Here is a 23,152-nt window from a genome sequence, read left to right on the forward strand (position 1 = left end):
GTTCCAGCTCCCATAGGGGTGGAACTTGTCAGGACTCTGAGTACATATCTCCTTAGGAAGAGTTGAAACTCATCTGCTGCACTGTGACTATGGCCTGGCTGCTGACTAGGGCTTGCTGCCCCAGAGCTCTTCCTTGGGCTTCCAGATGTCTCTATGGGTTGGTGAGTGCTCGGTCCTGGAGCCAGGGCCCTCTTACTGCCTACATGCCAGAAGCTGCCTCCTTCCCGGAAGCTCAGGATCACCAGGGCTTGTACAAGACATCGGTGGAGCAGGGGGATGCCTTCTGGGGAGCGCTGGCAAGGAGTCGGCTCTCCTGGATCACCCCCTTCCACTCTGTCCAGGACTGTGATCTGCAGCAGGGACGGGCTGCCTGGTTCCTGGGAGGGCAGCTCAACGTGGCAGGTGAGGGGACCTGATGCCTCACAGATGGGCTGAGGGTGTACTGGGGAGGGAGGGTGCTTCTTACCCTACCCAGGAGATAGGGGGGTGGGGGGAAGGCCTGCCTGCATGTTGTCTTATGGGAGGGAGCTCTCTGCCTGCTGTGTACTGGGGGAGTCCTTTTATCTTTAGCCCACGAGAGCCCAGTGACGGCACCAAGCTGTGCCAGGGGAGGTGTGGGATGGATAGCAGGAAGAATTTTATAGACATTGGACTGGGCTGCCCAGGGAAGTCAGGGGACTACTGGAGTTATGTAAGAGATGTGCGGATGTGGCACTTAAGGATGTGATTTAGTGGTGAACTTGGTAATGTCAGGCTGATGGCTGGAACTAATGATCTTAAGGGTCTTTTCCAACGTAAGTGATTCTGTGATTGTAAGTGTCTGTAGATACCATCCTGTGAAGTGCTGTGGCCCCAGAAGCAAAACGTGCTAGAGTGATGGAATTCCCCCAAAAGTCCCATTGGCCCTCTTAGTCATGGGATACTTCTCCTTACTGCAAAAGGGTGCTACCAGAGGAAAAGAAGAGACTGGTGGCACCGTGTTCCTGCTTGCACTGCTGTTGGTCCCAGAGTTCAGAAGAGAGTACAACAAAACTTCCCAGAACTAGGTCTTATGAGGCTTATTTGGGCAGGGGAGCTGGAGATTTTCCCGTTCCCACTCCTGGGCTGGTTGGTTTGCTTCTTTTCCTCCCGCAAAGCTACAAGTGTTCAGGAGAAAAAGGTATTTTTAAATGCAGACAGGCTGCTGGGTCATCTCATGGCTTCAGGAGCAGGTAATCTAAGAAAGGAAAACACTGAATGTAACAAGGTTTCTAATGAGTATGCTATAGCTGGAGGTGCAAGAAACTTCCTAAAAGAACTGCAGCCAAAGGCTGAATGCCTCAGTGCCCCTGGGAGGCCAGTGCTGTACATGAATGGCTCTGCTTTGTCTTGCACTCTGCAATCTTCATACACAGATTTTCTCCACATCCTACACTTGTTATTTAGGAGCATGGCTGCTATAAGGGTAGCCACATTTCACTGTAGAGGCAGTAGCAAGGGCAGAATGGTGGACAAGTTAATGTTTACCAGGCCTTCTGGGGCCCACAGCTGGCACTATGGATGTGACCTTCAAGGGATTTAAGGCAACTCCTGCACCAAGCTGTGTTAGGTTGTGGTTAAGAATGCTGATAGTGGAGTTCAATGTGCACTGGGAAACTGAGGAGTGCAACAGGCTAGGGTGCCAGATAGTACCTGCAGAGGCTGTGCTACTGGGAACAGGAAGTTCTGGCAGTGATACTGAGTCATCTTTTCCAGTGAACTGCTTGGACCGACATGTCCATGTAGCCCCAGACAAAGTGGCCTTAATCTGGGAGAAGGATGAACCAGGAGAGGAGTTGCGGGTCACATACAGGTCAGTGCATACCTCTGAGCACATGTGAGACATGCACACACGGCAAAGGTCTGCTTCACTGATGTGTGTCCTGCAAGAGGACACAGCATCTCTTCCCATAAGTGGATCACCAGCGTGGCGGCTGCTGGCCTGCCTGTGCTACACTGAGGCATCAGCCTGTCTCCTGGTCATCCCTGTGGGGTCCCTGCCAAGGTTTCTGGTGACTGAGAGATAAATGCTCTACAAGGAAGGCTTGGCTGGCAGGGTTTGCCAACCTCCTTTCATGGAGAGACCTTCTATGAAATGAGTCACTGACAGCCAAGTTCTTGTTTCAGGCAGTGACATTGTTTTGCTCACAGTTTCCTACAGCTGTTCTCACTGGTAGGCAGAGCTCTGGAGGATTTGACCTTCCCACCTATAACTGAGCAAAGGGCCCGTTTTTATTTGCTGGGTGAAGATATCTGACTCCTCTTGCAAGCCCCTGGCCTTGCAGGGCAGGGTGTGTCACTCCCATTGTTGTAAGGGCTGGTGAGAAATACCTAGGTTGTCATTGGAGAAGTCAGTAGAGGCATGATAGACAGGCTGAGCCATAGGGATTGCTAGTGGCCATTACTGGATCCAGGGCTGGCTTCTACTGCTGTTAGTGGCAGTGCCAGGCTCTGCACACAGACCCTTCTGGTTAATTTCTTTGCCATAAATAACAGCCTGTCTCTGGTGATGGTCTCCTACTTCCTTCCCACTGCTATTTTACAGCTGTAAAAGGACTTAGAAGAACTTCCTGCACAGGGCGCTGAAGTGCAGACCTGTGGCTTTAGAGCCTTGGGAGGCTGGGGCACCCCCAGCTCATACGCCTCTGTGCATACGAGGCGGATTTGCAAGAAAGTCCCTAACTATGCATTGCTTCTTTGGGCAGGGAGCTGCTGGAGCTGACATGCCGCCTGAGCAACACCCTGAAACGGCAGGGGGTGAAACGAGGTGACAGGGTGACAATCTACATGCCTCCGTGCCCATTGGCAGTGGCCAGCATGCTGGCATGTGCCCGAATAGGGGCTGTGCATGCTGTGGTGTTTGCTGGGTTCAGTGCAGAGTCTCTGGCAGACAGGATTCGGGATGGTAAGAGCCAATGGGGAATAGGGACACCATCCAGCATTGCCACCTGGGGACACCACTGAGCTTGTTTGTTTGGCAGCTGGGGGCTTAGGGGAATGAGCCTTGCCAAGGTGCAGACTTGATATGGATCAGTGCTGATGGGGGGGCGGGGGGGTGTCCTGTTGTGTTGCATGGCCACAGAGCAGGCAGCAGTACTCCAGGAAAATGGCAGGGGGCTCACTGAGTGTCTTTCATCCCATGGGAAGGGTGCTTGGCAGAGTTAGACTGGTGTGTGCTGTGTGGAGGGGGAACAGGTGGCTTATGTGCTTACTTATGTGGCTCTTCTGCAGCCCAGTCGGAGACGGTGATCACAGTGAACCAGGGGCTGAGAGGTGGCAAGGTTGTGGAGCTGAAGAAAACAGTGGACCAGGCTGTGAAGCACTGCCCAGGAGTGAAACGTGTCCTTGTGTCCATGAGGACGGACAGCCAGCTTCCCATGACAGCCCTGGATGTTCTGCTGGAGGAGGTGAGGGTCTGCCCAGGGCTCCTGCCACTCCCTTGCGTATTGCTCAGACGTTGGGATCAGGGTAGGGTGGAAGAGTGGATCTTGAAGCAAAGAGGGATCACTGTCCTATAGCAGTGCAGCTGCATGTGAGTTCAGAACTTTCCCAGAAGAAGTAATTGGTAGCTTCCTGCAGCAACTGTACTGTTGGGCAGGCAATGTACAGCCTTTGCTCATCAGTTCTGAAAGCAGTTTGTGCTCAAAAGGATTTCTGGGAGGCCCTTGTGCTGAGCAGAAAAGTAGCTGTGTAAAAATAGCTGCCTCTTACTCAGCAAGTCTGCTCTGATGGAGGAAAGCGTCTGCCAGTTCTGCAAGGCAAGGGAGTTCAGGCACAGAAGGGGAGAGGAGATGCAGAGGAAAGACGAAGTGGTGGGAATGGGTGGTCTGGGTGGCAGAGAAAGGCTTGGGGGCCTGTGAAACAGCTCAGGGAGTCTGTAAGACCCTGAGTGGGGACTGCTGTGCTGACTCTTGCAGGAGATGATGAAGGAGGATGCATACTGTGAGCCAGTTGCCATGGACAGCGAAGACATGTTGTTCCTTCTCTACACATCTGGCAGTACAGGCAAGCCCAAGGGCCTGGTTCATTCCCAGGCTGGCTATCTCCTGTTTGCTGCTCTCACGCACAAGGTAATGAATCCTATGCACACAGTGCTCATAAGCCTGCTATTCATAGGCAGTGCAGGGAATAGATGTATCGCCTTTTCGCTCGATGAGCTCATCTTTATCCAGAGCATAGCATGATAGCAGCCTGGCACATCCACATACAAGTAGAGAAGAACAGCAACATGTTCTCCTGCACTGGGACTCCTGAATACATACTCCTCCAAGCTGCCATCTTGGTTTTCCTCTTTTTTACTGCCACAACCTAGATCAAATCACTGGGTGTGTTGCTCAGCCTTACTGCTGTCCTGGGGTGGAAAAGCAGGGAGCAAGCTGCATGTGCCCATGTTAGCACTCAAGAATGTTGGAAACCATGACACAGGATTGGTGTGAATTGCTGCTTAGGTGAAGGGGACAGACTGTTGCTACTGACTGATTTAAAAACAAACAGACCAAAAAAAAAAAAAAAAAAAAAAGCAGGGAAGTTTCCATTACAAGCCCTCTGGAGTGCTTGAGGCCCTGGAGAACCCAGCTTCCAGCTGTCCCGTACAAGGAGCTGTCAGCCTGTGCTCCTGGTGCTGAGCAAACAAGATGAAGGATGATGTGCTGCTGCCAGTCTGATGGCATTCAGTTCTGCCCTCCACTGGGCTTGTCTCATTTCCTACTGCTCCAGTTTGCAGCCAACTGTCCTCTGCTTCCTGTGATCCCTCCCCTTGAAGTGTGGAAGGACCATCCTCACACAGAAAGTTCTCCAGTTTTGCTGTTGCAGGATGCTTTATTCAGCCTTGCCTAACATGTTGGGGTGGTGGGAAGGCAGACACTAAAACTAGAGCTTGTGCCCCTTTCTGAGGGGAGGTCCAGGCTCTAGGCTGCACTTCTCACTGTCTCTCCTTCATGTTGCAGTACGTGTTTGACTACCAGGACAGGGATGTCTTTGGCTGTGTGGCAGACATTGGCTGGATCACAGGGCACAGTTACGTTGTCTATGGCCCCCTCTGCAATGGTGGCACCACAGTCCTTTTTGAGAGCACTCCTGTTCATCCCAACCCTGGTGAGTGAGAAGTGTTGTTGGGATGTAGTGCAGCCACCTGCAAGATCCATAGCACGTAAGCGGGCTGGTGGCCTTGGTGCCAGCTCATGGGAGCTAGTTTGGCTGAGGGTCAGAGAACTCTTGTTCTCACCTTCTCTCCCTCAGTCTGAAGCTGGGGGACGTGAGCAAGTGATTAGTGGCTCTGTTTGTGTTCCAGGACGCTACTGGGAAACAGTGGAGAGGTTAAAAATTAATCAGTTTTATGGGGCACCTACTGCCATCCGCCTGCTCCTGAGATATGGTGATGAATGGGTGAAGAAATATGACCGCTCTTCTCTCAAAGTTCTTGGCTCAGGTGAGCACTGGTGGCATAGGCTGGACTGGCAGGAGGTGGAGAACCAACATAGTTTGGGGGTGGCTCTGTGAGCTGCTCCTAGGAAGCTGCAATTTTGACCTTAACCAGGCTCTGTCCTGTTTTCTGATCCCCTTGCAGTGGGTGAACCCATAAACAAGGAGGCATGGGAGTGGTACTTCCGTGTGGTGGGTGAGACACGGTGCCCTGTTGTGGACACATGGTGGCAAACAGGTAAGATGTGTATTGGCCCTGGCTACAGGCATGGCCAGCTTCACTTCTGCCAGGTTTTAAGAGTGACCTGCTGTTTTGTTGGCTAAATAGGAACAATGGTTACTGGCATGGCTGTACAAGCAACCCCTTGAAACAAGGGGTTATGGACACCAAAACATAACCAAGATTTAAACATGATAGAAATTAAACCCAGAGAAACATGGGGGAGATGACCAAAGGGATTTGACCTAAGATGAACTAAATGTGCAGAGAGCCTTCCTCAGCTCACTGGCAAACCCTGACCCAGCTTGTAGCTGGCAGGATACACTGAGATCCAGGGCAAAGGCTGATGTTCAAACAGTACTATCTGGCTTTCCTCTTTCTCTGGCTTTGATATGTATTACACAGGGCTTTTGGTTTTTGTTTTTGTTTTTTTCTTCAGAAACAGGAGGCATCTGTATCTCACCCCGTCCTTCTAACCCTGGAGACAAAATCCTTCCAGGCATGGCCATGAGACCTTTTTTTGGCATCAGTCCCTCTGTACTGGATGATAAGGTACATTTATAGCCTTCAGCCCAGCTGCCAGTTCAGCTCATTTTCTTGTGATTGCCTATAGCCTGTACTTCTTGGGAAGAGATATGTAAGCACACCATTCTTCTCACCTCTGCTAAATCAGTTCTTTACTGAAAAGGGTTTAATGGTGAAGCTGGTGGCAACCTCTTCCAAGCAGCATGGAAGTGAAGTTGTTTCCTAGTCCTGTGTTCTGACTAGGTGGGCTCTGCTGAGACTTCCTTGCTCAAAACCTACTGAAGAAGCTGTGAAGGGACAGATAACCTCCCTGGTGGGGCCCTGCAGCCCAGTGCAGTAGGCAGGTGGTTGGAGATGACTGCAGGAAGAGGCTTGGCTTGTCCCTTGGAGCTGGGGCACAGGACTCTCCTCACTGTCTTCCCTGGTATTTCCCCTGTGGGGCTATTATGGCAGTAATGAAAATAAGCAATAGTTGAACAACCTGATTTCTCTCACTGTGGTTACTAAAATGTAACTGTTTTACAGGGAAATGTCCTTTTGGAAAATAATGTCTCTGGAGCCCTTTGCATCTCACAAGCCTGGCCGGGTATGGCTCGAACCATTTACAAAGACCATAAGAGGTTTGTGGAAACCTATCTGGCTCCTTATCCAGGTAAGAAAAATACACAAAGTCCTTGAGGAGGTGCTTGGTGGAGTGTACTTCAGTCTGACTACTAGTTTTCTACATGGGGCAGGACTAGGGAAAGCTGGTTTTGCTGCTTTGCTGTTCCACAGATTTTCAGCAATTCCCCATGATAGAGAGCTCAGCATCACCATGGGAATGAGCCTTTCCCCCCAGCCCCCCTGCCCTGCTATTTGATCCCAGGCTCTTTTAGGACTTTATTTTTCCTTCTGCCTCCTAAATCCTCACTAGCACCTCTTGATGCTTTCCTCCTGCAAATCCTGCCAGCTGCTGATCCTCACCCAGAGGCAATGAGCAGGCCTAGGCAAAGGAGATAACCAGCTGCACGAGCACTTGCACAGCATCAAGGTGTTCCTGGCTTGTAGGGACGAGAAAAGTGGATCTTTAGCCAACCTACTGCAGAATTAGGGCAAGAGCCTGATGATGGAGCAAGTACTGAGACAGGCAGAAGGCTGACAGTGAACATCCCTACCTTCTCCCTGAGCACTTGACAGAAAGGAGACCGCAAGACCCAGTACTGACAAATAAGTTGTCAAGGAGGGAAAGCTACTGGCTCACAGCTCATTCTAGCTGTAACAAGCAGCTACAGCATAGTTCTGGCCTCTGCAGGGTTCTTCTTCACTGGGGATGGTGTGTATCGCACTAGTGAAGGCTATTACCAGCTGACGGGACGCCTGGATGACATCATTAACATCAGTGGGCACCGGCTGGGCACTGCAGAGGTGGAAGACATTGTGGTAAGAAGAAGTAAAGCTGTCCCAGGGGTGGTGGAGCTGCAGTGGTGGTGCTGAGGAAGGTCTCTGAAACACCAAACCAGAACCGTGGTGCTGCTGGAGCCATTGGGAGCAGTTTTGGACCACTGCTACCTGTGGGAACAACCCTTTCTTCCACTTCCCTGTTCTCCTCCTAACTCAGACTCTTCCTAATGTAAGGCCGCAGGCCTGGCAATGCTGATACCACCTTAGCAAGGGTTAGTTAGGCCTTTTCTTCCCCTTAAGGATGCTCCTGAGTATGAACGCAATAGTTGTGTGAAGCCCAGCACTAAGCTTTCCCCTCTGCCAGATCCATTTAATTGGTCTCGTTTGGCTTTGAGCTCTGCTGCTCCCATGCTCTATCTCTTCTCTCTGTAGCAAAGACTGGTAAGTCTCATGCTCTGAGGGGATGAATCCCAAAGTAGCAGCCAAGCACATTTCTTGAAGCAACTATAAGTCAACTATAGCAGCTATATAAAAGTTGTGGGAACTGGTGGAGCAGCCTTGGAGGCACACAAGCGGGACCTTGAAGGTGCAAGCCTAAAGCAGCTGGAGTAGGGGGAGATAAGTTTGCAGAGACCTACTGAAGCAAGGAGAAGATGGGGCAAAGGTCATCAGAGGCCCTTCCTTGTTTCCATGTCACTGCTGACTGCAGTGGAGGGATCAAGGGAATTCCTGGGCAGCAGCTGTGAATTCCACCCCTGTTCTGTTTCAGAACCACCATGTGGCAGTGGCAGAGTCTGCTGTGATCGGCTACTCACATGAGATCAAGGGAGAAGGTGAGATGCATGCTTTCCTGAAATGCCACACCAACCCCCACGGCACAGCATATTACTGGGTATCCCCAGCAGTTATCAGAACCTTCATGCAAGGCTAGTTTGGCTTTGTGTAAGGAAATAGTATGACAGCATTTACAGAGCTCAGGCTACAAAGCACCTCAGGGCAGGCAGCACAGAGGTACCTTACCCATACAGCCTCGTGGGACCACACTGCACATGGTGGTCTGTAACAGTGGTCCTTCTGCCAGGAGCCTACGTGTTCATTGTGCTGAAGAAGGACAGCAAGTACACGGAGGAAACTCTCGCTGCTGAGCTACAGGAGCTGATCTCCAAGAAGATCGCTAAGTATGCAGTTCCAGAGTACATCCAGGTAACTCCTTCAGGCTGATCAGGACCCACCTCTGCAGCCTGGCTACCCCCTTTCTCTTGGCTATCAACTCTACTCCTCCCTGCTCAGGTCACACGCCGGCTGCCCAAGACGCGCTCTGGGAAGATTATGCGGCGGGTGCTAAGGAAGATCGTTGAGAACAAAGCCAGTGAGCTTGGGGACCTAACCACCCTAGATGACCATGAAGCTGTGCAGCAGATCATAGAGGGACACAAGCGCCTTGTGGAGCAGCAGAAGAACTGCTAGTATGGCTCCTCCAGCAGCCACCTCCAGCCCCTTCACTACAGAATTAGGGTCAGGTCCAGAAATGTCACTGAGCAACCGCTGCCCAGTAAGTGCTCAGACTGTACTTCCAGTACAGTCTGAGAGACCCTCGAGAGTTCTGCCTCCATACACACAAAGGAGACAGGAGAGAACAGGCACAACAGTAAGGAGGGAGTGCTGTTTGCTCCCGAAGAAGAGAACCAACATCCTTCCTTCAGGCTCCTTGTGCCTTGCAGTAGCTTTAGAGAAGCAACTGACCAGCTATAGGTAGGTGTATTATTCCTATCCCTGCTTTGCTCTTAATCACTTCTCTAGTCCAAGAGCACTGTCAATACGTAACTCCTCCAGAGCAAAGAGTAAAAGGAAAAAGAGGCAGAAATCTGGTTAACACATACTGGTTCTTCTCCAAAAACATCCTTGGATAGCTGATTCCGGATTTTAATACAAAAATGTTTATTTGTTATTGTGTATCTTAAGCAGATGAGAGCAATATTCTTTTCTGTGCCAGTCTCTTTCTCCTATTACAATGCATCTCCTATTACAATGCACCTCCTGCCTGGGGAGCCAGAGGCTCAGAAGCTGATTCTGTAGCACCAGAGGCAGAGGCCCCAGCAAGGCACAGACAGAAGAACATCAGGTTCTATCCTAGCATCACACTACTGCATCCTTGATGCCATGAGGCAGTGTTGTTATTTTGGTGTGGTTTTGGTTTGTGTTGGTTTGTGTGTTGGTGTTTTTTTTTTTTTTGTTTTTTTTTTTTTTTTGGCAACCTAGCAGTCCAATCCCTTCTCTTCTCAGTGGCAGAGAGGAACAAGGAGGCTAGAAGAAGGATAGGACGGACATGCCTGCTCCTGGTATAAGTTTAGACTTAGCCCTATGTCCATCAGCAAATTCCATAATTGGGCTTGCACTAACCAACTGAGTCTCTTGCTGAGAGTTCTGCAGCTCTTCCACGTGTGTGTAGTAGTTTCTGAAGCTGGCCAGATCAGGAATGTTTTATGTCATTCTTTCCAGGATGGAGGCCGCTTCATCTTCTCACATCGAGTGAGTTCCCATTTTCCCCCTCCATGAAGTTTCAAAATCCAGTTGTGGAACTGCAAATCCAATGCCATAACAAATGTGAGTTGCCTCTGTGAGGGCATGTCCTCCTGTAATGCAGCTCTCTAGCCTTTTGCTTCCCTCTGCTCACCAGAGATGCCCTGATTTCCTCATCTTGCCCCAAGGCATGGAGTGCTGCTCACTATCTCACCTTCTCCAGGCTGGCCCTGTGTCCCACGCTGATCAGAGTCATGCCCAGCTGAAGGCACACACGGTACAGGTCATGTTCCACCTCTTCTGTCAAGGCACTGGTGGCTTCATCTAGCACTGAGAGACAAGTTGTAAGTTCCACACATCTCTCCCCTCCCAGCTTGTCATCATCTTCTGCTGAAAGCATTTCCCATACTAAGTGTAGCTCACCAAGAGTATTTGCAGAAGGCATGTGAGGAGAAGCTTAATGACCTCAATGATGCAGCTGGTGCCAGCTATATGGGAAGGCTCCCCTAAGCCCACTCTGCTCTGCTCACCCACATCTACTTTGGCCCCAACACCTCTTCCAACAGCCCTCAGCAGCTACTAGCCATTTAAACATGTAAAGGAATTAGGAACCACCTGCAACTATGAGCTTCTTTGTTCCATGCTATGCAGATAAAGAAACATTTTCACCTCTGAATCCTGTGTGCTATACTACCTACTATCACCATTATGGCCAAACCTCTGCACCAGCTTTTGTTTATGGCAAAGGTCCTGCCTCTCTTCTATAGTCACTCACTCACCCGCATATCTTGGCTGAAGGTAGAAGAGCCGTGCAAATGAGAGCCTCTGCATCTCACCTGGGGACAGCACATCATACCTGCAGCAGGGCCGAAATAAAAAAGTCTCCCTTAACAAAAACATCTTTTTTGTGAAACAAGTTTATGACTGCTGACGTTGGAGACCCCAGCAAACAACTGCCCCTGTGCTCCCCCCTCCATGTTGGCACTGGCTCTGCACCCCTATGCACAGTCACTTTCCTGCAGAACAACATGGTTGCTGATGTGGAAATTGATGCTTGGGGTGTAATTCCTTCAGCCCCACGTACTGCTTACCACCCACAAGACACAAGTGCACACAGAAGATGCTCCTAAGACCAGCAGCAACAGGCAACTGCTTAGAAGCTCCCCAACCAGAGGGAACATATAAATTCACACAAACAGTGAGCGGTCTTACCAGTTCCAGTCCACCTGCTTGTCCAGTCCGCCAGCCCTTGCCAGCAAATCAGTCTGCAGAGAGCACAGCAGACTTGTGAACACAGCCCCAACCCTGCCAGCCCAGAGGGGACACAGCCCTAAGATTTACCATCTTCTTCCTTCTACCCTTTCTTCTCCCACTTGAACTGCTCTGCCTGTTCCCAGGACAGTCCCATCTCAGCTACAGACCATTCCCCGCCTGTGTCCAGCACGTGGTCATACTGTGCTGCCACAATACCTCATTCCTTCTTCCCTCTCAGTAGCACCGGTCAAGAAGGCAGCAATGCCACCAGGGACTCACCAGCCCTGCCAGCTCCAGGAATTGCACAATTCTCTCATCATCCGCAGATCCTAGGGGAGAAAGCGTGTAAGTACAGGAAACATGTTGGAGACCATTGCTACAAGGAGGAATTGGTCAGACAAGAGGGAAAGTTTAGAGAAGCTCCTGAGGTCCAGCATAGCTTACTCAACCACTTAACTGTATCAAGTCCTGAGCTTTGGCACACAGAGGGCTCCCAAAGACTGATCACCTTAAGCCATGTCTGTGAGCAGCACACCAGAATATGGCTGGGCTCCACAGACAGACCTGAGGCTTGGCACAGATAGACAGACAAGGGTCTAGGCTTCACTCTGACAGAAACTTAAACTTGGACATCTGTAAGATGTGGCAGCTTAAAATTGGAGGTGTGATTTGGCTTGGGAAGCAGGCAGGGAAGGATCCACATGGTCTGACCTCGACAGCGTGTAAGGTCATGAGACCTCAGCTGAAAAAGAGGAACAGTGAAAGCCAGAGGTGTATGGAAAATAAGGATAAAGTGTATGGAAAAATGGATAAAGGTAAAACTGGCTTCCAAAAAGCAGGCTATACCAGACAGATCAGATGTATTCTAGCAGCATGTTTAGAAATCAGCAGGGTGCCTGAACACGTATCACATATGTCACAGTACAATATGCAGAGTACTGCCAACCTGTCTTCACTGTATAAAGAGATTGTGTTCTCCTCAAAAGAGGAAGAATGCAAACCCAATCCAAAGCTATAGGAAAGTTAATATTCCAGGGAAAAGCAGAGTGCAACGAAACTGAAACAGAGCATTCCTGGTGCGGTACTGTAGAGGAGAAGCTACACTGGGTACAGAATACGGAGCTGAAACCACAAGGATTAATAACTGCTTTAATGAGTTTCCTGTTAATGTACCTGAAACTGGATAGATCTCCTTCAGAGGATAAATCACCTGTTTTAACGAATAAAAAGAGGTTGTGTTAGAGGGAGCTGGACACAGTCCATCAGGGACAAAATGATGGTGGCACAAGCTCAGAGGCAGCATGTTCCCATGGAACAGACCCGGGGCTCACCTGCTCACGCAAGCTGCCATCAGTGAAGAACGGCCTCTGCGGCAGGAACACCACTCCTCGGGGGCCAAAGCAGGTCAGCATCTGGACATTCCCTGCACAGAGACACACTCATGTCAAGCTCGCAGCACCTGCTTGCAACTACCTGCCACTGCTGTGGAATAACAAATGTCAAGAAAAGGTGGATTTCCAAAACAGAGCAAAGCAATGAGAGCCAGAGCATAGTCTGTGATTCAGAGAAGGAGCAGCTCAAATGCATCAGTGACACATTCACCAATGCAAATGGCATTGGCCTCACGACTTCTCACTGCCAACTTTTAAACTCAGCTAGGACAGACTTAATTGATGAAGAGAAGGCTATGGCAACTTGCAGTCTTTACCCTGTGTGCTCTCCCAGAGTCCCCCGAGGACCCTCAGGAGAGATGTCTTCCCTGTGCCAGTATTCCCCATGATCATCATGCTGTCTCCTTGTGAGATCCTGAGGCTCAGGTCCTTGATGAGTAGCTTGCCAGAGGATGGCACTGAGAGCGTCACTTGCTCCAGAAGGAAAGCTGTGTCCCTTGGCTCCGAGTCCTCCCCAGAGTCACTGCTGGACCACCACAAAGACAAAGAGATCTGGGGGTAAGTGACAGTGCTGAGGCTGGTAAAGACCAGGAACCTTCCCGTGCACCTTAGACATCCTGCACCTCTGTAATATTAGCCTTGCCACACACATCCCAGGTTACAGTGAACACTGTGCTGGTAGTTCCAATCAACTGCAGGCAACAGGCTGCAACTCCAAGGGTCACCTCCACCCAGTGACAGCCCCACATGCTGGCATGTAAGCTGCAAGCCAACATGCTGCTGAGGGTAGACTCACCTGTCTGAGTCCCAGTCTTTGGCTTCTGAGTACCTTTCATTTTCTCTTCTGCCAAGGCTCAGCAAGGTCTCCTGCAGTTCACCAATCCTAGACAAACAAGAAGTTCCACACGAATGCCCGGGGCAATTCCAAAACTCCTCACTGCCAACCTTGTCCATAGTCACTCACAAGCGTTTCCTACATATTTAGCAAAGACCTGGGCAGAGTCATATCTCACACTCACCTCTCTTGCAGAGACCTGCCAACACAGAAGCTCACCTGTGTGTGTAGCCAGCAACGTCGGTCACAGTGCTGGAGAGATCTATAAGCTGGCTGAAGCAGCTGATGAGGTAGATGGAAACAAAGGCATTCTGAGGAGAAAGAGAGGAAAAAAAAAAAAAAAAAAAAAAAAAAAAAAAAAAAATCAAACAACAAAGCAAGGATCAGCACTGACATGGGAGACTTGCCCCCTCTCCTACGGTTGCAAGAAAATGGCCAAAAAGATCAGCTGGGTCAGCAATCCCAGAAGGATGAAGGGGAATGAAGGAGAAAATGGCTACACTCAGACAGAACAGGGCTTCCCTGCTCCGTACAGCAGTTCCAGCTAGAGGCTACACCTCCTGCCATTCAGGAATGTTGTCTGCAAAGTGTCTGTAAACTCACCCTGTCTGAGTTACACAGATCCATGCCACCAGCCATGCCCTAGCACGCTACATGGTTCAGAGCTGGCTGTTTCAGCCTGCAGTGCTCATTTAGCTATTTTTATTTCTGTATTCTCCATCACAAGCCAGTTTTGAGTACCTAGAAACAACTCAGGCTGGGAAGGCTCCTCTCCAGCAGCCTAGTGGGTGAACACAAGAAAGCTCAGACTCAAAACTGGCCATGGACAGCAGCCACGGACGTAACCCAGATCTGCAGCACTCTGTGGGCCTGGCACCAAAAACCCAAACGTTCTGATCTCCCTTTTTACATACAGAAGTATGAGTTAGGTAGCACTTTCACCCCCAGTTTAGTCACATGCAAGCTCCTATTCTATGTCAGCATGAGCAGGATCAGTCTATCCTCAAGGTCACTTGCTGCTAGTTAGTCAGCCCCCGTGCCACCAACCCAATGCAAAACTTCCATCCTCAGTGCCTGCTCACCCTCCACAACAGGGTTTAGCCACATGAAAGCAAACATAAGCCTTAGTGTTGGCTCACCTCTGGCATCGGGGATCCCCGTACAGTTAGTAAGCACAACCCACACAGCACAATTCAACCCCTGCCCAGTGTGGAATATGATCTGTAGCTCACCTTGCTGACCAAGGAACTGAGTTCTGTTGGACTCAGGTCACCATAGACCCCAGAAAAGATAGGAATGGCAATGATCACGTAACTCAGGATGCTGCCCAGGTAGTCAAAGGTGTTGATGCCAACTGGGCAGAAGCACATGGAGAGGAGACAGTGAGTTGGAGTGGGAACCTCTCTCCCACCAGTCCCCAGTGCAACCCATAAGCCCACTCAAAAGGAAGACCCAGATCCTGTCTCAGCCTTTCAAAATGCACCTGGGCATAAAAACCCATCTTACAGGACAGCACAAGCACTGGATGAAAAGAGCACCTTGGGACAGGCCCCAGAGTGGAGAAACATCACTCAGACACAGCTTGGAAACCACCAGGGTGCAAAAACCACTTTTTCTGCTTGTTTTTGCTCTTTAGAGGACTGGCTGGCTCTAGAGAAACAGGAAAAAGGGCAAAAAGGAAGTTCTGGGCTGAGATGCTTGGCTATGAGGTCTACTTTGCAGCATACAAGTAGAAAGACTTAAGCTGCCAGAAGTACCACAGAAACAACTGTGCTCAGGGTTCTCCCTCTCTCGTTCTGCTCAGAAGCTCATCATGCAGGAGAAATGAAGAAGAGCTGTCTCGACACTACTTAGTCCCCCAAACCTAGACCCAGCGACAATGAGAGGAGGAAGATTTTTAGGAGGCAATTATAAAGGGACAAGCTTTATAGGAAAGAAATCCTACAGCTTCCAACCACATACACAGAGTCTTCTCCTTCCCCATAACCTAAGAGCTACCATAAGCTCCAGCTCACCACCCAAGGTCCCCCACTCACTGTAGAGCCACAGCTCCTTGCCTATCAGCTCCCTCTGGGTCTGCAGCAGGCTCTGCAGCCTGCGGTCAGTGCGCATGTGCTCCACTCGCCCGGCCCTGTAAAATAAGATTGCACCATCACTTCTGGGAGCGCCCCAACAGGTTGGAGCTGAGGCCTGAGGATGGCCTGTCACTGTAGTCTCCAAGGTTTTTGTTGAGATGGAACTGAACACTCATAAGCTCCTTCCTGAAGATGTCTTCACCAACTCTGACTGAAACAAGCAGCCCTGCAGGTCTCTTCCAGAGACCATAGATATTTCTGTCCCATACTGAAGGAGGTGAGACAGTGCTTTACACCGTCAGTGAGACGTATGAGCCTTGAGCAAAGCACTTCCAAGGTTACACGCACTTTCGGAGCAAAGCCTGGTTGGAAGAGCAGGACAGTACTGCTATATATCTGGAGACAGAAAGCAGAGGGCAGAGGCAAATCCAGGAGCTGACAGCAAGCCAACAGTACAGGTGACCCCAGCCTCCAAGCCCTCCCTTTCCCAGGAACTTCCTAAAAGCATCCCCCACAACCTGAGCTAGTGGCAAAGTTCCTATTCCCTTGCTGCCTGCACTGCCAGCAGCCCTGCACTCCCAGAGCAGGCAGCAAGGAGGCACAGCCTGGCTCTAACTCACTGCCTTAGCAAAGTACAGAGGCTCCTTCTAATTTGCAAGGCTTGGGCTGCCCTCAGGTGGCAAAATGCAGATAGAGCTCTGTGTTTCACTCCAGATGAATTGAATGTTCAGCAAAGACACAGGGAGTTAAAATCTGGGGACCATAACTTGTCTCAAGTGCACAACCAGAGTTTGGTAGCTATTATTTCTTCACTGATATGGAGAGGTTGTTGTATTTGTTTCAGTTTCTTTTCCCATTCACTTTCAAAGTTTGCCAGAAGTCAAGAAACAAAAAACAACGACAATAAAAAATGGTGACAGTGATCAGTTTTTGTTTTTCCTTCATCACAACAATCAGTGGTTCAGCAGGTACAAGAGGACAAGATTTAACAGCTTCTAAAGACTAGGGAAGCCTGGCAATTAAACAAGCCACTCACCACACACCCTCCTTTTGCAGGATTCTGAGAATGTATCCTCCTAAAAATTTCCTTTGTTTTTAGTTAAGATTCATACCATGAAAATGTCTGGTTTAGGGTAATTCAGTTAAACTCCAGTTTCCCAACAAATGGATTTTTTTCTATCTATGAAGTAAGACACACAATTTTCTAGTTTGATAATTCATTTTCCATTTCGAAATAGAATGAAAAACAAAGTTGTGAGGAACGGTACTGCAGCTTAAGTAAGGGATGTAACTAGAGGTTGTTCTTGATTAAGAAGAACTAGCATCAACCATTAAGAACAAACTATCCACAAAAAATAATTCAGATTGCCAATGCAAAACAAGATTGATGTTATTTAAATCAAGGTTTCATGCTAATTTTTACAAAATCAGTGATTTTGAATCAAAGCACCTTGGTGATCACTGTAACAGTTGAAATGCTCAGTCACAACAGCATGAACAAGCAAATGAATATCAGTCAGGAAAGTCCATAGATAGGGTAGTCTCTGCTTTCTTAAATTCCTGGAAGAAGTGTGATTGCACAACAGGCAGGACAAAGGCAGACACATGACAAGAGTTGAGCAATGACCTCCTTCCACTGACCTGGCACCCCAACACACGTTCCAGAAAAACGGTGGCCCTTTTGCTGGGTTTTAGCCATGTCTGTGAAACACCCTAAAGGCTCCAAGCAGCAGCTCAATACACTGCAGGGCATCCCAATGTGCGAAGGTGCTGCTGGGATGCCAACCACATGCACAGCTCTGGAAACTGTGATTCTAGTTTACAGCCAAATGTAAATGGCATCAAGCAAATTCAGAGAACAGCAGTACTGTACTGGGAGGGTCAGGGCACAGGCTGATCTACAGAAGCAAGAAGAGGTAACAAAGCAAGGCAAAAATCTCGCACACCCACAGAAGACATGCAGGTTAGCAGGAACAGGATGGGACCAGAAGCAATCTGCAAAAAGTCCCCCAAGAGAACCTCCTGACAAGATGCAATGAAACCTCAAAAAAATCTTTCAGATTGTAAGGATCACAGCAAAACATCAAGAATAGTCTCCAAGACCACACCAAATCTGCATCGGGCCCACTGTTAGACAGTAGGCAGACAGCAACTAGTCGCCTGCAGCTGCTGTGAAGCATTTCTACAAACTGCACAGAATGCAAAGGAAAACACTGTATTGGGGAGCAAATGATCCACAATCCTGCACCTGCAGCAGGATGGAGGGGACAGAAAGCACAGACTGCAGCAGTTCTGGGGTACAAGCACACACTGAAGATGCCCCAAGTTGGCAGGATTTCTTCTACTTACCTATAGAAAGCAGCTGGCTCTGCATTGACACGAATCTGCATGTGCTTGAACCTGAACAATCCATAAAACATCATCAGGATCATGCATAAGTGTCCAGTGAACTATGTAGCCATCAGTCTTGCTAGATGTGCTCATCTTGCACCTGTCAGAGCAATGACCTGAGGCATCTCCCACCACAGATATTCGACAGGCTCAAGAAGGCACTGAAAAGCAAGCCTTGGCACAAGGTGACATCATTCTGGGACATTGTTTGGTGTTCTGCTCACTGTGCCTGTCTTAGCCCTGAGGCAACCCTTCCCCCTTGGGCAATTTTCTTCAGCACATCCACAGCATTAACAGAGGAGACAGGTGGTAGCAACCAGGAGACTGTACCAAGGACACTACCTGACATGACACAGAGCACCAAAAACGGTGGCTGAAGCTTAGAACACTGATTTTATGGCAGCCCTGAGCAGGTAGGTCTCTATCAGCTGGGGAGAAGCTGACAACAAGTCATGGACAAGAGAAATAGCTGCAAGCATAGCACTGAACAGGGATTACAATGCAGCTCTCATAGGAGCTGCCAAAAAGCAGTGAAAATGCTACTCTTCTGTGACTCACCTGAAATCCCCCTCCAGCTTTTCCTGCTGCACAAGTTTAGACACAATTGGGCTCATCAACACCTTGTTAATGATTGTCCCAATGACGAAATACCCGAAGATGCTCACAGGGCCTAGCCAGCCTGTGCTACAGAGGAGGAGAAAGAGAGGTCAGATAACACACCAAGCAAAAGGAAACTCCAGCACTCCTGGGCTTAAGCAGTCAGAGCCCTCACCTCTCACCTCTCTTTGCCTTCACAGTGGTTTAGGGGCCACTACTGCACACTCCAGCATCCCCAAGGCAGAAGTCCTTTTGGAGTGCAGAGACCCTTCACACACACGTGAGAGCACCCCCAGATTTGCAGCAGCAGTTATAACACAGAATCAGAATCACCAAGGTTGGAAAAGACCTCCAAGGTCATCCAGTCAAACCATCCAATCATTGGTACCAAGATCCAAATAAGAGCATAAGAAAGAGGTGGGGAAGCAGGGCTGGATGGGTCCTTACCTGTGAAAGCACTGGTATGTGTAGTATGCCAGTGTGAAGGGAGAGATGACGAGTTTGCTGGCCATGGAGCTGAGTTGCCTGCAGAACCTCTCCACATCCTGGCTGATCCGCTGGTCCCTGCTCAACACAGAGAGGTACTGTTAAAGCCCTCAAGATAAAACAAGTCAGTGCAGGGCACAGTAACTCCCTAACAGGGAATATGCCAGGCTGTTTCACTACCTGAACTTAGGATAGGGGGAATGAAAACAACTCTGCATGGGAGGGACCTGCAGCCTGACTCCAATTGCCTCACAGGGAGACTACCTCCATGACTCAGTATGGCCCGAGGGCTTTCCTGACACCCAGGAAGAGCAGTTCTTGTTATCTCCACCTCCATCCTTCTATTAACCCCTTGTTCCACCTTCTGCAACACTGTCCACTCCGTGCTTATGGTCTCTGCATGCCCATTCACTACTTCCTGGTCCTTCACCTGTACTACCAAAAACACCAATTCTTCCTCAAACCTTCTGTCCTGGTGCCCCATATCAAATACCAGAGCTACTGGGACTGGTTAGAGCACAGCACAGGCCTTCAAAAGCTATTAGGGATTTGTTAAGTCCACCACAGAAACCACCCCTGAGTCAGTAGCTGGTCCCTTTGCTACAAAGAAGAAAGTGCTTTCACCCACCCCCACCCCACAAGGGCAGGCAGTAGCACACCAAGCCTCTTCCCCTTGTGTTGGCAACAGACCCCCAGATCCCATCTGCCTCACTGCTGAGCAAAAGATGAGCTTCGGGTAACTTGAAAGGATTTTAGCACATTTACTCCCTCAGTGCCTGATGCGTCCAAAGAACATGGGTAAGGGCTTCAGTCTCCGACCCCCTAAGCACAAGCAGAAAGGTGATGACTGTGAATGCTGTAGCCCAGAACAAAGAGCAGGGCTGGAATCCTGCTATAGCCATTAGTGCAGATACAGACACAATGACATTCATCTCTAATAGCTTTTGTTGATCTGCAACAGCAATCAATTCAGTTTTGGGCCAGCTTCCATTCTGACATTAAAGTCATATTTTTTCCTTTTTTAAGACTGTAATTGTTACCATTATGTTACAATTTAACTCATGCAATAGACTCATGGCAGGATATTACTTTTTACAAGCTATTAAGCAACATGCAGTGAAGACACAAACATCAACCTAAATGCCCTGCTAGGTACCACAAATGTTTGTATGCCACTCAAAGCTCAGATTTCATTCCTTCCGGATGGGAAAGAAGAATGACAGAATGCATCTAACAGTTAGTTTGGTCTGTGCTGTACACTGGAAAGTATCACTTCATTGTCTAGTTCATTCCCTAACTACCTGGTGCATGGAAAAAATTCTCATCACAACAGCAATATAAAGAGTATTTTTGTAGTGGCATCAAAAAAGATGCTAAACAGTAAAACTGGATGTTTGAGTACAAAACGATGTTAAAGAAAAATGCTCTCCAGCAGTCCCACACTTTTAATCTGCTGAGGTCAGGAGAGCTGCCTCTATCGCTCTGGAGCAGATAGACTCGGTTATCTCATGCATTTCACTGCACAATGTGAACACACTCCTTAGTTAAAAATAAACTTGTGCAGTACAGTCATGTGATGAGGGGCCTCTGCCCTCTCCTTCCCTCATCCAAAAGAAATGATGGGTATGCAGGACTTTTTAACCATAGCCAACGTGCTACGCTGCCTGGGAAGCATCGTGCATCTTGGTGACAAGAAAAAACACCACCTCTCTTTCACATGATGTCTAATGCAGGCTCTTTAACTCTTCAAACTGTATAACTGTGACAGCAGTGCCCTGTGTATGAGGACAGGCTGAACAGCCACAGTCAGCATGCTACTCCACGGAAGGGAGATGTCTGACTTGCCTGCACAGCCTGATTAAAAGAGCAGCTCTGCAGTAACCAGGGTGGTGCAAAAAGCAAAATTTCTACTTGCTGCAGCTGTGCCAGAGGTTGCTACAAAGGGACTAAAAGAGGATCTAAGTGCAGACTGGATAAACCATGAGGAACCGAATACTTTTCCTTCTCCCATATTTCAATTCAGTCCTGACATTTCCTTCCTAGGAACAGGGAAGAGGAAATACAGAATCAAAACAAAGCCTCCCTGGGATGTGACTCAAAAGCACTAATAACTGTACTCAGCTGGAGACTCTGGTGGTTAAAGTCCAAACTGAATGACAGAGACTGCCCCGAGCGCACTGGCTGCATGAGGCAGTATTCTCTGCCTCCAGCCAGGCACTGTGCTACTTCACATCAAGTGCCAAGTGCTGATTTTGCAGTGTGGTTTATAGCAGCACTAGAATCCTGTTCTGATGGTCCTCCATTTTTCTTGCAACAGAAACCTCCTGCATGCAAGACCGTTAAGATGAGCAGTGATAGGGGACTCTATCACATCCCACCTGAGGCAGACAAGGGTGTCTGTGTCTAGGCCAAAAAAGTTCCTACAGCTTACACCTCTACCCAGAGATACAGAGAGGTCAGAAAAAGGTGAAGAACAGTTCAGGAGAAGCCAAGCAAGAAGCTGAAAGAAGCTGCAGGCAGCCTACGGGTTATCGATGTCCTCGTGCAGAATGTGCAGGCTGTAGTAAACTTGGCCCTGGAAGTAGCAGTTGTGCAGGTATTCAGTGAGAGATTTCCTCCAGCTCACATACAGCAGGTTGCAGATAAACTGGTCGAAGCTTTTTAGCTGGAACAAGGGCAAGGAGACAGATGGGATGAGCCAGCAGAACGAACATTTCCCAAAACAAAATAGGAATTAACAGTCTGTAGCAGTGACTGTGTAGCTACCCAACAAGCTAGGGCAGGCTTAGATCCTTCATCAAGGTTACCCGGCTTTTATCACTGCAGGAGCAATGGGAGCGAGTGAGCTCCCGCCCTGTCTTACCGTGGAGTTCACTACAATCATGGTCAGAGCGATGGCGGTCAGCGCTTGGAATCCAGAGAAGTCCTTGTTCCCCAGCACCTCGTAGTACTGGCTGGGGATCACACCGACCTGATAGATAACCAGCTGCTCTGCAGGACAGAGGAACGCGCGGAAGGGAAGGGCTCATCGCAATGGGAAGGCAGAAGGAGAGCCAGGAGCACGAAACCCCCAGCTCCCCACTCCAGGCTTACCCAGCACGGCCACGCCGAGCAGCGTCAGGAACATCAGCGCGTTAGGGGAGGGCCATTTGGGAAACAGCACGGCCTGGATCCTCAGGAAACGCCGCACGAACAGCAGGTCGAGCCGGGGCCGGGGCCTGGCAGGGGGCAGAGAAGCGGCAGGGCCGGCCGTGAGCTCGGCACCCCTTCGGCACCCCTTCGGCACCCGCCCCGCTCCGCCTCACCGGCCGCCGGCCCCGGCGCCCCGAATTCGGGCGCCGTCTCCTTCCATGCTCTTTCGGCCCGCCTCCAGGCGCCGCGTCACGCGTGTGCACGAATATTTACGACCTCGTGAATATTCACGAGCTCGACACGCAGCCCAGCAGTCCGCTGCCGGCCGCGCCCGCACCACAGAGCGGCGCAGCGCCGCTCCCCCCACCGGCATGGCGGCCGGGAGCGCCTCCTGGCGAGGCGGAATGGTCGGGCTCCGGTCGGGCTCCCCTCCCCGAGCCGCTCGCAGCCCCTGCTCTCTCGTCCCTGCGCCAGGTGCTTCCAGCACAATGCAGAAGTTTACGGCGCCTCAATCCGTAGCCAAGGGTGCAGCCCTTAAACAACTCCCGCTCTTATCTTCCCGTGGGTTCCCCCACCGCAGGAGCTCTCGGTGCTATCGGCCCTGCCTCAAAGCTGGTCTCACAGTGACTGACTTTTATGCCATGCAGGCTGCTTTGCAGTCAGTCATTGCTCCGAGGTGATGGCTGCTCACAGCAATCCTCTCACGGCACATTATGGAGGCTGGGTCCTCTGCCACTTCATGGCGGGGCTCTCTGCTCCCCATCCCCGCCTGCCCACAACGTGACTTCCCAGCACCAAGGCACGCAGGGGACTGTACTCAGAGATGTGCCCAAACTCTTACTCTCACTCTCTGTACTTTGTCAAGGGGTTTCTTGGGACCTCCCTGAGGCAGCCAAGCTAAAGCACT

The 23,152-nt window shown here is 49.9% G+C and overlaps 2 protein-coding genes across 2 annotated transcripts; one reads left to right on the forward strand and one right to left on the reverse strand.

Annotated features, from left to right (window-relative positions):
- Positions 1–89: 89 nt before the first annotated feature.
- LOC306947926 (acetyl-coenzyme A synthetase 2-like, mitochondrial) lies at positions 90–9,031 on the forward strand (the record flags this gene model as incomplete). The annotated part of the gene is made up of 14 exons (XM_079537388.1): positions 90–402; positions 1,735–1,831; positions 2,724–2,923; positions 3,250–3,425; positions 3,936–4,088; positions 4,965–5,112; positions 5,309–5,446; positions 5,585–5,677; positions 6,099–6,211; positions 6,710–6,836; positions 7,476–7,603; positions 8,334–8,397; positions 8,646–8,767; positions 8,855–9,031. The coding sequence occupies 14 exons, from the start codon at positions 90–92 to the stop codon at positions 9,029–9,031; spliced, it is 2,049 nt and encodes a 682-aa protein (XP_079393514.1).
- Positions 9,032–10,050: 1,019 nt separating this feature from the next.
- ABCD4 (ATP binding cassette subfamily D member 4) lies at positions 10,051–22,465 on the reverse strand (the record flags this gene model as incomplete). The annotated part of the gene is given in 20 exon segments (XM_079536907.1): positions 10,051–10,143; positions 10,299–10,414; positions 10,864–10,940; positions 11,297–11,349; positions 11,618–11,700; positions 11,703–11,714; positions 12,512–12,548; positions 12,670–12,761; positions 13,047–13,255; positions 13,526–13,612; positions 13,784–13,875; positions 14,797–14,918; positions 15,601–15,695; positions 17,989–18,039; positions 18,589–18,714; positions 19,075–19,191; positions 21,639–21,778; positions 21,977–22,104; positions 22,207–22,331; positions 22,419–22,465. Coding segments are annotated over 20 exon segments (1,902 nt in total).
- Positions 22,466–23,152: the final 687 nt, after the last annotated feature.

This window comes from Tetrao urogallus (assembly GCF_951394365.1).
Source record: "Tetrao urogallus genome assembly, chromosome: 6".
Taxonomy (NCBI): Eukaryota; Metazoa; Chordata; class Aves; order Galliformes; family Phasianidae; genus Tetrao; species Tetrao urogallus.